This window comes from Daucus carota, chromosome 7 (genome assembly GCF_001625215.2).
Source record: "Daucus carota subsp. sativus chromosome 7, DH1 v3.0, whole genome shotgun sequence".
NCBI lineage: Eukaryota > Viridiplantae > Streptophyta > Magnoliopsida > Apiales > Apiaceae > Daucus > Daucus carota.
Window position 1 is genome coordinate 6,697,787 of NC_030387.2, and position 16,241 is coordinate 6,714,027.

At 33.8% G+C, this 16,241-nt stretch overlaps 2 protein-coding genes across 2 annotated transcripts; one reads left to right on the forward strand and one right to left on the reverse strand.

Annotated features, from left to right (window-relative positions):
- The first annotated feature begins 210 nt into the window (after nt 1-210).
- Nucleotides 211-6,160, forward strand: LOC108196470 (PTI1-like tyrosine-protein kinase 3). Its single transcript, XM_017363770.2, has 8 exons — nt 211-350; nt 3,121-3,263; nt 3,951-4,204; nt 4,307-4,433; nt 4,546-4,819; nt 5,161-5,293; nt 5,581-5,667; nt 5,761-6,160. The coding sequence occupies exons 2-8, from the start codon at nt 3,173-3,175 to the stop codon at nt 5,878-5,880; spliced, it is 1,086 nt and encodes a 361-aa protein (XP_017219259.1). The 5' UTR covers nt 211-350; nt 3,121-3,172; the 3' UTR covers nt 5,881-6,160.
- A 1,096-nt stretch (nt 6,161-7,256) lies between these two features.
- LOC108196920 (uncharacterized) lies at nt 7,257-15,344 on the reverse strand. The gene is made up of 7 exons (XM_017364410.2): nt 14,629-15,344; nt 13,967-14,022; nt 13,201-13,310; nt 12,947-13,106; nt 10,330-10,422; nt 8,555-8,686; nt 7,257-7,724 (listed from the first exon to the last, which is right to left on the reverse strand). Exons 1-7 carry the CDS (start codon nt 15,317-15,319, stop codon nt 7,665-7,667), a joined length of 1,302 nt encoding a protein of 433 aa, XP_017219899.1. The 5' UTR covers nt 15,320-15,344; the 3' UTR covers nt 7,257-7,664.
- Nucleotides 15,345-16,241: the final 897 nt, after the last annotated feature.

A 16,241-nucleotide genomic window follows, 5' to 3' on the forward strand; every position in this document is an offset into this window, starting at 1 on the left:
GGGTCGGGGATCGGGGATCGGAGACACGAATCCCCGACCCCGCCCCGATCCCCGAATTTTTAATAAAACTTTACCCGATCCCCGCCCCGCCCCCGAAAAATTCCCCGAATCCCCGACCCGAACGGGGCGGGGATCGGATCGGGATCGAGCGGGGCGGGGTGAATGCCCATCCCTATGACGCGTAAAGAAGAAAAGAAATCAAAATAAACCCCATAACTCCCATTTTGAGTAGACTCATTTCTATCTGCACATACATACAGTCCTCTTGTAAATGTATGTACATATATAAATTCCCCTAAATTAACAACTCAAGACAAAACCCTAGGCAGTGTCAGAACAAACACTAATCAGTACGTTCCTTTATTCTCTGCTTTCAATTTCTTTTCAATGTTTCTCCCCCCTTCATTATTTCCCCCAATTTCTTCTCTCTTTTATTTATTATATTATCTGTTTCTTTGTGTTTCTACTTGTCAATTTCATATTATTCTCTGCTATTATTTGCTTGTGTGTATGTGTTTTTCATTCCATGATTTTGCACACTGTAATTGCTACACACTTGCTGCTACAGTAGAATCTCGATCATGTTTTACTTTTCTTCGGGTTTAATAGACTGCAGTTGATTTTTAGGCTATTAACTTTTGCTCGTAAACCGTATGTGATTATGTGGATAAGTCATACTCTTGGGTGACTATCTTTGTGATCAGTCTATTTGTACTAGTCTGGATATATCAGTCAGAATTTATGTTTTCCCTGCTTCGTATAGTGTATTATTGATTTGCCTCAAAGGATATCTCGTGATTTAGAAGGCGGCTCTGCAGTTACAGGGGTGTATTTGTTTCCGTCATTTAGTTTGTTTCTTTGTTATATATGGTATTTATTCAGTTTGATACTAGGGCAATGCTTATTTCTGTGGAATATAGTTCTGGGAGTATATTCCTCTTAGGTCTTTTTTTAATCCGATATAATATATTTGAATAGTCGAGTGGATCATCTATTATATCTGAGGGGCACTATTTATGAATATGGTAGTGGAGCATTTCTCAGATATACTGAAGATTAGTTAAGTTTTGGTCTGTAAGATTATTGCATAGGACTACGTATGGTAAAATTAGTCCAACTAGCAGTACCTATATTATATAAGAGGAGAACTATAATAAATAATGACAAGTAAAATTCTAAAATAGTTAGGGAACAACTCATTATTAGTCCACTTTCTTAATAACTGAGGAAAAGAAGATTCTAGATATGAATAATGATATAAAAATAATTAAGTTATAAACATACATTCTTTTAATTTCTTGGTCGGCATCTCATTGCGCAAGTGAAATCAATATATAAGGTTCAGGTTATCGAGGTGTCTAACAGTGAAATAGTAGCAAATTGCTTGAAAGTCAAGTTATATAAGAAGCCCTAGTTGGTTCTAATTGTCACTAAAAGAACATTAATTTAGAATCTTCTTTTTTAGAAATTAAATTTTTTTAGAAGACCTATAGTATAATTATATATTCTTTTGCTAGTGATAGACATTTGTTTACCCCATGACGGCAGAGAGTAACACAACCCTTTGTCTTTATGAAAAGGGCAATAAATGGGCCGACTGTCTTTGGACACCTAGTGTGACAAAAAATTATTTTTTGCTTATGCCAACTCCACTACTTGGTGGAAGTTTTGCTAAAAGTGACTTGGTGTAGCTCTTTCTTGGGGAGATTACGTGTTTAGAGTGTACACTCAACTATCATGTTATGCTAATAATGTCATATATGTAGTTGCATGAAGTTTCAGTAATATATTATCTAGTGATCCAGTAATATTTGAACTTTGAAGACATTGGAATATTTACTTTGTACAGCCATTTCATAATCTATTTGTTTTGTATTACCTTTGCATACGTGTGACCAAAATAACTTTGAAGTAACCCGGTGTCTTCAGTTGAAAGTTTAAAATTTTAGTTAAGTCTCCTCTTTATACCAATCACATTACCTTCCTAATTAATTACATTTGAATTTATTCACATTCGTTTCGATAACGCTGCTGAATCGCTTGAGCATACTGAATAGATCTAAAATAGAAGTTACATGATAAGCATATTACCTGTACTCGCAAAATCAAGGTAGGTCTTTGAATCACATTCAGATTCTAAATAATAAATAGCTCCCATATTTTATTTTTATTAGCCAAGTGGTCTCGTGTTTTCAAAGAATGTTAGTTGATGTAACCCTCGTAAGAATAATGGTAAAAACCAATTCGACATTTTATTATTGAATACTTAACCTTAATTCAGTCTGCATGTATCTTATGACCTCAATTGTTTCATATGTTTGTTTTCTTTGCTAAAGCTACTCAATATAGTTAGTTATATTGTTATAACTTCTCGACATGGTGGTCTGGTCCCGGGAAGTTCTTCACAATTATAAAATACATGGAAAGAATCTCTCTAGCATTACTTATTAACCTAAGAAACCTATACATAATTTCAAATGGCAGGCATAGACTATTCAGATTCCTAATAAACCTTTAACTAGACAGTATGTAAATTTTATACTTCACTTAGGTTGCAAGGAAGTTTTACTTACTTGAGGTGTAAACTTCCTGAAATGCACTAAGCAGCTTTATATTAGACAATGGTTGCATTGATTTTCAGCATAGTCATGGTAAAATAAACTAGATATATGTGACACTTTAATCAACAACCAAGATGAATTTGGATTAAAATTTTAATCGAAATGATGTGTTGTCATATACCAGTTCAAAAAGAATATAGGCTCATTACCATCTGGAGACAATTAGTGATTATTTCTTACAAGGTAAGATTAACAACCTTTGCAAAGTAAATTGTTCGTTGGCTTCGACATAGCAAGTTATAGATAAATATCAATTAATGATTAATAATATTTTTCCTGGATTTGCATCATATCGTCTCAAGTTAGTATAATGAGTTGGCCTGCAGTCAAACCTTTTAGCAGTACGTGTAACATCTGCTGTAGACTTTTTATGCAACACTCAGTTATGTTCGAGTGAATTTGAAACTTATCTGGTTATGACTCCATAAGTGCATAACATGTATTGTGTAATTTCAGTAAGGTGTACATTTAGTAAACATTGCCTCAAAAATATATGCAGGCACATGCACTTATCTCCAAGTATTTAAGAGAAAATCTTGACAGAGAAAAGGATGCGTAAGTGGTTGTGCTGTTCTTGCCATGCAGAAGAGTATCCTTCGCATGAGGGTGGTTTCTTAAAAAGGCGAAAAAATCACGCGGAAGGTATGTATGCACAATATGGAAGTTGCTCCGAGTTCATCTTGTATGTTAATTTTGAGATTTCATATAAAACTTTTATACCATTGTAGACTGAAAGACACTTAGATAAGTATATGACAGAATAGTTTGGAAATGTAGAGTGCGATAAAAAAGTTCCTCTGAAGAGAACTAGGTGCACTTACAGCTCTTGGCCACATGACTGCAGGTTTGGCAGTATTTCTGTTTCGGACGTGGCTAATTTTAACATAACACTATTGATAAATGGAGGAATCAAATTTTGATATGGGACTGTTATGTATGGATGCCGTTGTGCATAGTCATTGTTGCAACGATGACAAATCAGACACTGATACAATAGCGGACTTCTCTGTTTATTATATCTTTCTACTTCTAGAAGAATCAACACTGTCACAAATAATAAGTTTTTATATAACATTCGTGATTTTTACGGAACTCTACACTGTTACTATGCAACAAGCACACACATGGTTTAGTATGTTCCAGATCTATTTGAATATTTTGACCACATCATTTAAATACTCTTGGAAACATAATTCCCACAAAAGTTTTGTTGGGGAAGGATCAAAGTTTAAATTGTTTTGGTGGTTTTCCTTGCAATTTACTAACAAGTAAAGATGACTGCAATTTGTTCAAAATCTTATATGTTCTTCTCATCTATGTACATATTAGAGCACCATAAAGCTGCAAAAGTGTCTGCTCCTATCAAAGTTGAAGTTGAGAAGCCAGTGCCTATCATTGAAGTACCTGAACTATCTTTTGACGAGTTGACTGAAAAAACCGGCAATTTTGGTTCTGAGGCATTGATTGGGGAAGGATCCTATGGAAGGGTATATTTAGCCAAGTTAAGTATTGGAAGAGATGTGGCTGTTAAAAAGCTTGATGTTGCAACTGATGCTGAGTCGAATAATGAGTTTCTGAGTCAGGCATGTTAATAATTATAATAGTATACATATATTATAGGTATGTTGATCTTGCATCTCTTATATTCTTATTTATCCGGATACATGTTGGCTTTTCATATTCAGGTGTCTATGGTTTCAACTCTAAAACATGATAATTTTGTGGAATTGTTGGGTTATTGCGTTGAAGGTAATATTCGTGTATTGGCATATGAGTTTGCTACCATGGGCTCTTTACATGACATTTTGCACGGTAAGAACTATTGAGATGCTTTTCCTTGTAAAACTAGGGGCAGTTCAATTGAGTTTTTTTTTGTTTTTTTGCTAACATTATATGTGTTTTTAAATTGTATCTGCATCAATAGGTAGGAAGGGTGTGCAAGGGGCACAACCTGGTCCTGTTCTTGACTGGATGCAGCGGGTAAGAATTGCTGTTGATGCAGCAAGGGGAATAGAGTATTTGCATGAAAAGGTTCAACCTTCTATAATACACAGAGATGTCAGATCTAGTAATGTGCTTTTATTTGAGGACTTCAGAGCTAAGATTGCAGATTTTAACCTTTCTAATCAAGCTCCTGACAATGCTGCTCGCCTTCATTCTACTCGTGTTTTAGGAACTTTTGGTTATCATGCACCTGAGTAATTCCTCAAGACTCGCCTTAATATTAAATGCAAATATTCTTTTATGCTCTACAATGCTATTACTTTAGTTAAAGTTTATGATATACTTTTATTCTCAAGTTATCTTTGTTTTACGTAATGATCGTTTAAAATAGCAGGTTAATGACGAAAATGTGTGCTCTTCTGATTGTGAACATTTTGATATTTAAAAGATTGAATCCCATAAAGATTTGCAACAAAATCTACCCTCTTATATATGATAGCAATATAGCATTGTGCAGCCTTGTATATATTATCCTTTAACAGCCTGTATGTAATAGTTGTCAGCACTAAATATTTTTTCAATGCAAACTCTACAGATATGCCATGACTGGACAGTTAACACAGAAAAGTGATGTCTACAGCTTTGGAGTTGTTCTTTTGGAGCTTTTGACCGGAAGAAAACCCGTTGATCATACCATGCCTCGAGGACAGCAGAGTCTCGTCACTTGGGTCAGCCTCTATTTTGTCTTCTACGATATGTAGACTATATTAGTGTTAGATTATTAAAAAAAATTAATAATTCGATTTGTTCGGGGTGGGGAGACCTGGAGGGTGGGGGTAGAAAGTTTTAAATTGTAGGCATTTAAGAGGAAACAGAGATTGGTGGTTTTGTAAAAGCATATACTGTTGTAATGTATTTTCGATTACTCCCTGCTACTGTTAGTAATGTACTTCGCATGTTATATTAATTTTACTAGTGGTTATATAGGCTGATATTTTGTTGCATTGCTTTATAGGCAACTCCAAGATTAAGTGAAGACAAAGTCAAACAATGCGTGGATCCAAAGCTTAAGGGGGAGTATCCTCCTAAAGCAGTGGCGAAGGTATATTTATGCATTTTTTCACATGCATGGTCACACACGCTTGCACCATATTAAAATTGTATCCGAGATGTTTTATGCGTCTCTGTTTTGCAGCTGGCAGCTGTAGCAGCATTATGTGTCCAGTATGAATCTGACTTTAGGCCCAATATGAGCATTGTTGTAAAGGCACTTCAACCGCTTCTGAGGACTGCTGCCCCACCTCCTGAGATCTAGAGAATGATATTTGAATCCATATGTCCGGTCTTTGTGTAGTTTGACTCGTCTGTCCAGATTTTACTCGCATGCATTGTGGTAGACGAGAGTATTACATTTTCGGATTTGGGATTTTGAAATATAGGATTGGGTTTTGCCATTTTTTTTCTATCTCTTCGGTTTGACAGGTCCAAATCAGATGTTGATTGCTTGCATCAAGCTAAAAGAGATAATGGTGGTTTGCTGGGTGTATACTTCGGTTTTAAAAACTTTATGACAGTGGAGGGTCTTTTTATTTTTATGTTTGTTCTGGTGGCCAAGGATTACAAGACAACGGTAAGTAAAATAACTAGCTCTCGGCCTCTTTTAGAGTGATCGTTGCTTCCTTTTTCTGGGGATACATAATATATTTTAAATCAACTATTAATAGTTAGATCTGATAACAACTTTAATTTTTATATTAAATAAAAAAGTTTAGATGATAGAAAGGAGTACAACTTATCTAAATTTTTATTCGAGCACTAGTTTTAGATTTTATCATTACTAAAACATATTTAACCTGGGAATGTAGTTTAAATAGTACTAGCGAAATATACTACGGCATGTGTGACAATTTTTTGGATCAGCATTGCTTGGTATGCATAGTATTAAGAGTTTTTGATGCAGATATTTGTGATGGGTTCCGGTCTCTTATGATCGAATTTTTGATGCACATCTTAGGATCCATATCCGTAACGTATGTATGTGCATATGTTAGGATTGTAATATCATTAAACGGAAAATTATATCATTCTAGGATTATTCGGTTGGATACTTTTTTTCCCCGCTATACACATGCTACTATTATTCGTATGGTCATCCATCCATTTGTACATAACTAATTTTGTAAAACAGTACTATAACTGTACTTAATTTATAAATACATAGGTTATATTAAAAAGGAGTTAAATTGACTCAAATTGATCATCAATCAACTTAATTTGATCATTCCGTTAAAATCGAAAATTGAAATTACCAAATATTGAAAAATGGTAACATAGGATGTTGTAGCTGGTTTTGGACTTCAATATAGTTACTAAAACTTGCTATTCGGCTCACGAAATCATGATAAAATATGGCTTTGATTTTCTCTATTTTTGAGGTTTCGAAGAATCAGAACTAGATTTCAACATAATTCCATGAGCCAAATAACAAGTTTTAGTAACCATGTTGAAGTCCAAAACCAGCGATACCATCCTTGGTTGCCATATTTCAATACCCCTTGATCAATACAAATGTATGAATCACACACACACACAGAATAAAAACAAGATACAATTACAAACCACATTTTGCAAAATAAAACTACTAAATAGTGATGTAGAAAAACATAGAAATGTAAAGGTAGGGGAATGGTATGGCAAATAACAAGATACAATTATAAACCACATTTTGTGGTTTAAATGAGAAAATCGTCTTTTCATCATTCTCATCTGAACAACAATTAAAGGTGACACCTTCAAATCATGTTCATATCTCGATCAAATTTTCTACTTCTATGCCAGTGTGTTCTTTTTTTTTTCTTTTTTTTTTTTTTGCCACGCCAGTGTGTTCTAAATGTGGCTTGCTCACATTCTCAATTACATTTTCCCTCCAATATAACTGATAAAAATACTAGTATCTGGAGGTCTAAGCAGAAAAAGAAAACTGTGACGCATTCGGGTAGCAAGTATAAGGGCTAATAATTAGCATGTAACATTTTCATTGCTAACAGAGGACCCAGGATAAATGATGTTGCTGAGTGCCAAATGAACCCGTCAGTTCTATTATGTATACTCATTCTGTTGCTGATCATATACACTTTCCCGTGAAATAACCTGTAATGGCTGAAATGCAGAAAAAGAGTAGAAAAGAGAACTTCATAAATACGGGTTGAGTACAATGTATAGCAAACAAACAAGGTCAATGGCGATATTGTACCAACTAAATTTCTTATTAAAATACTTACATCCGAAGTTCTTAATATATGTTTACTTTGGATTTTAAATTGTTTGTAAATTAGTAATGTAGAGACTGAACTACAGTGCATTCTAATATCTCGGCAGCAAAAATTTATCAATAATGTTAATTTGTCTAACATGAAAGTGTAATTAAAACAAAGACCGAAAGAAATTTTAAAATTGGGTATCAAAGTCCAAGAACAACAGTTGCGCTTAAAAATCCTCAAAAACGAGTAAATGACCAGCATCGGCTACATATATTTGTAAATACCTTTAGATTGCGTTTAGGAACATGTATTTCATTTTAAATTTTGGATTTCAAATGACATGATTTGAGGTGTCATTTCAAATTCTCAGCTTTTTACTAGCATTTGAATGTCCTGGATTTCAAATGAAATTCAATTCCAACTTTATTTGTGAATCCAAACATGTCATTTGATCAAATCCAGGATTTCAAGTAAAATCCAAGTTCCCAAACAGGCCATTAACCAGTTTGTGCAGATATGCCATATGTACAGGATATGTGATTCTTAATTGAGACTATAGTAGCAGCATGCCTAGTTATTGAATCCAACATTAACATCATATAGGATTTTGTTCTGAAAAGGGAAACTTTTGTACGTATGATACTAGGATTCTTATATACAGAATTTTAGCATAGTTTCTTTACATCTAGATTCTCAATGAAGGAGCCAAGAAAGAATAAGATAACGTACCAAACCCAGAGCCTCAGCTACACTTCTATGAGTCTCCTCACCACACACTTTTACGTACATATTCATAAGAAACTCCCTTTGATCTACTTTTAAATGCTTCTCAAGGCCTCTTGCCACCATTTCCATCTCAGGCTGCAAAGACAAATATTCACAAACATTACAAGTCTACTATGCTATATGAGTTTTGGCATCAAATGTATAATAACTGAACTGAATCAAAGCACTAGAAGGAAGATCAGTAATTTAGTGCAGGAAGATGCTTGTCTCAGAAGATTATTGTAATACAGCCATATCTTTTATAACAGTAAGTGTTTTACTGAATATGCAATCGATGTATAAGACATTAGTCAGGAAGAGTAGTCAGTCGACTACAATACCTTTTTTTGGCCAAGTAATAGCAACTAAAATACATTTGATGATCAGTGGCAGTACTTAAATTCAACAAATAAAATTCAAGGAAAACAAATAGTTGACAGATTACATTTAATTACACCATGTTAACCACAAATGAAGGGACGAAGCAGCGACAAGTTATATAAATTTAAATACTATTATCATATTATGCACCACTACAGGTACCAACTTTTTCCTGGATACAAAATGACTAACTTTGTCCACAAAGATTGTAGCTTTTTTCTTAATAATAAACCAATACCTGATCCTGTTTCTACTTTTCCATTCATTCTACAAAAGAAGGGAATAGACAATAGAAAATAGAAAATAGAGGGGTATTACTGTTGTTTCAACAAAGGAACGGTTTTACATGCTCTTGCTCAGCAATTGATATGCACTTCAGATCATTCCCTTGTAACCCAATTAAATTTCTTTATATTATTTCATTTACAATTAATTAATAATCAATGTAAATAGTCCCCAAAAGGAGGACACTGGTGTTGAACAGCATCAACTACAGTAAAAACCAACATAAAGGAGAATATGTCCTTGGCTCAGAATAATCAACTTTCAACTCATTGAATCAGTCATTTAGAGACTTAATTGCCTTCCTGAACAACAAAATCAGTTGTATCCTTTAATCCGCTATCTCTTCGTTAATCACAAAATGCCACTCCCTCCTTCCCATTTTTATAGTCCTGTTTGTCAAAAGAAAATGTCCCATAATATTTGTCCTCTTCTTTGTTCCATCTTTGTGCAATACTCCCTTCATCCCCTTTTACATGTCCATTTTGGTTTTCAAGGAGTCAAATTGACCAATTTTTGACTATACATTACAAATTATCTATTCATTATTTTTAAAATCTGAAAGTTGCATATTAAAGTAGACTAACATACTTCTAATGATATAATTTTTATAATTTTTTTCCAATTATATAATACATGTAACTTTCAGTCAAAGTATAGTCAATTTGACTGATCAAAAGTCAAAATGGACATGTAAAAGGGGACGGAGGAAGTACAAATTTTTTACAATTTCCAACGTTGACTATCATTAACTCACAAAACTTTCAAAAATTATTAAGCAAATAACTATGAAATTCTAATAAAAGGGATGAAAACTTGGTTCACAATCAGATCTCAGAACTCATAGAGTATATAAAATAATTATGTTGATTGTCCAATCCTGATCCTGATGACCTTAACCGATCACTTTCTTGTGGGCGAAAAAAGAGTAAATCAAAAGATATTTACTACTGAAACTGTATCCTAGTGGAAGTTTAAAAAGGATGAATGGATTTGTTCTTAAAGCAAGATGCAGTCATTAAACAACAAATGTAAGTAAAGTTTACTGGTGCTATGGCTGATAACAGAATACATACAGAGCTTTCTTCAGGAGGAAATATGCTGTGAGTAAGAGACAACTTTGACAGCTCCCTCACCGCTTCAGAATGTTTGCCTTGCATTTCTAAAGCCTGAAAAAGAAACACTATAATGACTCACATAAATGAGATGATAATGGTCTATAGTGGTCGCTAGAGGAAAATGCTGAAAGAATAAAGTACATAAAGTCTATTTTTTGTTCTACAATGAGCCTAATTTTACAAAATCTGAGCGTTTATGGACATGATGTAGGAATGAAGTAGTACATATCTCCATTTCAGAAACAACCTGTGGAATGGAATATTAGTATATTGCCCGACCCTCAACACCACACCAAACTGATTGATGCAGGACAATATTTCAATTAATAGTTTACAGAAAAATGACTAAAAGTGAGTGATACGCTAGGAATAAAAAAAACTGCAAAACACCACTACCTCTACAATTTAGGAGCCATACGTGACCGTAAGACAAAACATTCTAGATAATGGTCATCTATTGAGCAGGTGGGGCACTAGGAAACTGTAACTGACTTTCGAAAGATAATATTATATTTTAACAACTTCTTACAATATTTTTATTAGATTATATATCAAATTTCTCATTCCCCAATATTATCAAACACAATATATTACATCAGAAATTTCCATGCTGAACGGGTTTAAAATTTAATACAGTATATAATAACAAAGTAAAAAAATTAAGAGAACTTCACAAAATCTCTCAACCCATAGTTTCAACTACTCCAGAAAATAGCCAATGACATCAAATTTTCCACATTTGGCAGAAATTATTAATAAAAATGGATACCAAATTCTCAAACATGTAATATGCGTTACTAAGTACTCACACAAAACAATAAGAGTTCCTTCTCGTGAAACAAGACTATTTGCTTCTGTCACGCACACAAAATAATTTTGTAAGACTTTGAAGTTTAAATGTTCTTTCACCATACTGGTAGTAGTCCTCTGGGCTTTCTTTAAATTTAATCATATCCTACAGACTTGAGCAATGAAATGTTTTTCAGAAAAAGCTACCAAATAACCAAACTAAATCTCGAAAGAATCCAATAACACTTATAAAAATATATAAAACCTAGTGCAGCACCTTCTAATCACTTTCAATTTATGAAATCACTTTAATTTTTCTATCTGAGTTCTGATGAATCACAAACATGACGATAAAATTCCTACACTTTGAGGAATATACAGTACATATCTTCTGAGGAATGTACATTATATATATATATATATATATATATATATATATATATATATATATATTTACATATCCAACAACACTTATAAATATAGAACACCTACTGCAGCACCTTCTAAACAAATTATGATAGTCACTCACTCACTTATCCCTCTGAATTTATGCAAGTACTTAAACTTTTTCTTTTTAAGGTCTGATCAATCAAAAAAATGACGATAAAAAATTTGTATATTCTGAGAAATATACTTTTTTTTAATTAAAGCTAAGCTTAAACCTAATATAAGTATTAATGTTCCAACTGAGATAAATAATCAATCAGAGTTACTCTTTTTTTAATAAATAGACCAAGTGGATGAAATTCGGGAAGAAAAATAATTAAACATATATCAGAGAGTTGCTCTTTCATTTATAAATATACCAGTCTAATAATGCAATACACAAAAATTAAAAAAAAAAAAGGTCAATTTTAAGAACAGCGAAATCAAGAATTACTAGCCTCTAACTTGAACACTTTGGTTTCCCACCCATTACTATCTAACCTCAGAACTCACTGAAAAAATGTATCATACCAACAAAAAGTATTTAATTCATTTAAAATAAATCCGCAACGAAGAATAAAGTGTGGACACTAGCCATGAAGGAAGATATGATCTAGAGAAGTAAATCAGAGCTCAAAAACAAAATATTTTTTACTTCTTATTAACGGTGGACCTGATTCTTTTCGAATTCAGTTGCATCCAAGCTTCTTATTTGCAGGGCCCTTATCCCTCATCTAGAACAATGAGTTCCTCACAGAACGGCAGAAGACTACCAATATCAATATTTTTAATATTACAACATGACAGTTTGAACTCATAAATAAATGTATACTATAGTGCATCATTCGATCACTCAAGAGACGATATATCCTCTATTCTATGTTCAACTACTGTTTAATTAAAATGCTAACTTAGCTTTCAATATTCAGGCCATTCTTCACACATTAACTGATCATTCAAAATGTTCTACTTAATGATTTTGTTCAACTACGATTGAACCAATTGCAAATAAGACTTTATATATTACTTCAATATCTTAGCACGATACATGAAAGCCAGTATGGAGGTTTATGATCACACTTTGACCAAAAAAAAAATCTACACCATTATTTTCTTAAAGAGTTCCATAAGTTGGAAAGCTGCCCCGAAAGAAATATATGTTTCTTTTGCTATTCCTAAAATAATTTAAATTTAAATATAAAATATGAACAATTGAACAAACTCAAAAATATTAAACATAGGCACATAGTACTATAAACATGCTTACATCTATGATTACATACATGGTTCTTTTGCATACACAAATGCATACTACACCTGTACACAACAAATGCTCAAGTACAATTAAGCAGATACGTACCCATGCCTGTAAAAGCCATGAGCGTGTACGTGCAGCAACTGCTGCAGTAACCATTCTTGCAGCACGGTCCTTTTCTAGCACAATGTTATCAGCAAGTCCAGCAATAAACTCCCTAGCATCCTCACCAATAATCTGAACAAAAGCAGATGGGTCTGGTACACTGTTTAAAATTAACAAATGTAGCACGGAAGTAAGTAGCAGAGAGGATAGTATAAACACAAGTACAGCTTCAAAAATAGTGAAGGTTCACTTACCTGCTACATATGTTGAGAACAAAATCAACTGCTGTGCGATATAATGAATCCCGCGAGTTAGCTGTGTCAATAGATACCTTTACTCCAGAAACCCGGCATATTTGACGTAACTGTTGACAGACAAAAGTTTATACATACATCATCGATAATTCGGCAATTACATATAACTAAATAGATATGCGAGGGAATATAGTAAATGATTGTGACGAAAATTTTATGGGGGGTATATCCAAGTGAAGAAGCAAATCTGAAAACACGGTATAGGGAATTTTCAAGGATCTAGATTTTCTTGTACCAGCTTTGCAAGGACCTAATCTCAGATTTCAGATAATAGAACTAGTTTACAGACCTAAAGAGGGGATTTGGTCTAGTATTTTGGAGAATTGGAAAAAAGTTGCAACTGGACAAGTATAGGAAAGCAAAAATAACTGTAGCATCGGAATGATTCCCGATTCTAGAGTTCCATTCCGAAATTCTACATACCCTGATGATCCCATCATTACAGCATTTACAGACTCCTCATTAGCAAACATTATAACTTCCCGTATAACTAGATATACTCATCATATTTAGATTATGAGAAGTTACTAATGCTACAAATATCAAGTAATTTAATTAACTAATCCCTTCTCTTTTTCAAGGGCGTCCAGGTAAAAGTAAGAAATAAACTAAGACATTGAGTCTCATCTGTGAAATTCATATAGATGTGTGAGTTTATAACAATGCATAATCATTAAATACAAAGAACAGTTACAGATGCACTAACTTGTACTACATCATCCATCCAGATGTCCTTTCCGCTCATTCGGTAATCCATGATTGCTGGAAATTAAGTTTATAAGCTGTAATTTGATGAAGAAAAGAACAACATTGATGGAAGCACGAGAAAAGTAGTTATTACCTACTTCAAACATAATTGTACTTCACATATAACCACATAGTCATAGACCATGCAAATGAAGTGTTTATAACAAAATAGTGCATAGGAATGCTATCTCAAAGATATATATTGAATTGTTTATATTTGAGTTGAGCAGAAAAAACAGAGAAGTAAGAGAACGCTACACATAGAAATGAAAAGAAAGAATGAATATCAAGCGGTATATGCCAGAAGTAAGAATGTATAAGAAATTCTAATCCACTACATATAACACAAGTGTTCTAAAAAAGCATTAAGTAGAGGAATGCTATTGAATGATACCGCAACTTAAAAGGGTAATATTCAAATTGGTAGTTTGATAGTTTCTACCTTTTAAGCAGAGAACTAAACAATTACAGGCAGAGAATATCCAATATGGTTATATATACTGCTTACTAACCTAATCCTCATATAAAGTAACTATAAGCATATACAAACACAATTCCATACCATCGAAACGAAATAAAACACTAAAAAGAAAGGAGTAAAGGACAAGCTAATAAACAAACCTCTGATAAGTCTATTAGCTTGTCTCTGATACTCCTCATTATCATCCACCACAGTAACACTGCCACTGGAATTCTTAGGCCACCACTCAGGCAACTGTTTCTCCTTCCTCTTCCCCCAATTCCTCGAAATCCCCTTAAACAATCCTCCCTTAAATTCCCTCGATTCCAACGGACTTTCCAAAACTCTACTACCACCTCCTCTACTCACATTCCCCACAACAACCTCCTTCCCACCTAAACTCCTATCGCGCCTCGTAATCACCACCTCACCGCCTCTCCCTTCTAACCTATTCCTAACTAATCCACCTAACTTAACCAAAACTCTAAACCCTAACACAACAACAATCCCCCAAACAGCCAGATACCCGAGAAAAATCACAGTGGATTTCCGGCACGAAATTCGAATGTGATTGCCGGAATCTACGGAAACAAGTGTTTTCAGGTCGTGGTAGGCGTCGGTGGAGGAGGCGATGAGTTTGTTGAGGCGTGTTTGGAGAGTGAGTGGGGATAAGTAGTCGATGTCGATTGTGAGTTGGAGGTTGTTAGAGTCGGCGGAGGGTTTTGATGGTTGGGGGAGGTTACGGCGGCGACGGTGGTGGCGCCGGAGAGAACAGGTCGTTGAAACGACGGAGATGTGGTGGTGGTGAAAAAGTGGCCGTGTCGAGAGGGAGTCGTTTACGAGAGTCTTCATCTTAGCTCGTTCCAGAACTGGGGATTTTTTTTAATTTAAGTACTACACCCTTTGTCCCGATCAATTTAATACAGTTTCCTTTTCTGGATGTGCCATCACTTCTATATATTCCCAAAATAATAATTTTTTATAATACTAGTATAAAACACTCCTACACCAACTATATTCTCCAACTATTTCATTATATAAGTAATAAAAACACTATTACACCCACTACTCTACTTCACTATCCCAAATCTATTATTAAAAAATATGTGGGTCCCACCACTTTACTCACTTTCCATTTAACTTTACTCATATTCTACATTTTTTTTTGTCTCCGTGTCCGATCTCAATGTATATAATTCACTGGGACGGAGGGAGTATCAAGCAAACAGGTCGCGCTGAAGAGAACCGTCCTTAAATGGAGAACCACTAAAGTTAAGATATAAATCCAAATATATGTTTTTTCATCGTTGTGTGTTTTCAAAAATAGATTTAAAATATAATACATAGATATTGGCATTTTTTGCAGTTAAGTTCTGCCGTAGAAGTCTAACTACTAGAAATAAGGTAAGGGTTGTATGGGTTCTATCTCTAATGGTTCTCTTGATGACCCTATATATTTATACTATTACTGTCTATGTCCCGTTTAATTTTATACGTTTCTTTTTCATTGCTCGACACGCACTTCAATGCTCTTATAAAATATAGTTTTATAACTTATTTATAATTTTTTTTTCTGAATAAAAATATAACGTTCAAACTTTTATTCAGAAAAGAAAAATCTTAAAAATAAAATTATACAACTATACTTTACATGAGCATTAAAGTCCGTGTCGCGTCTCCGTCCCCCAATGTATATAACTCAGGGGGACGGAGGGAGTATATACTTAGGGATATGATCAAATAAAAGCTTTTTTAAGTTACAAACTTTTTTTCT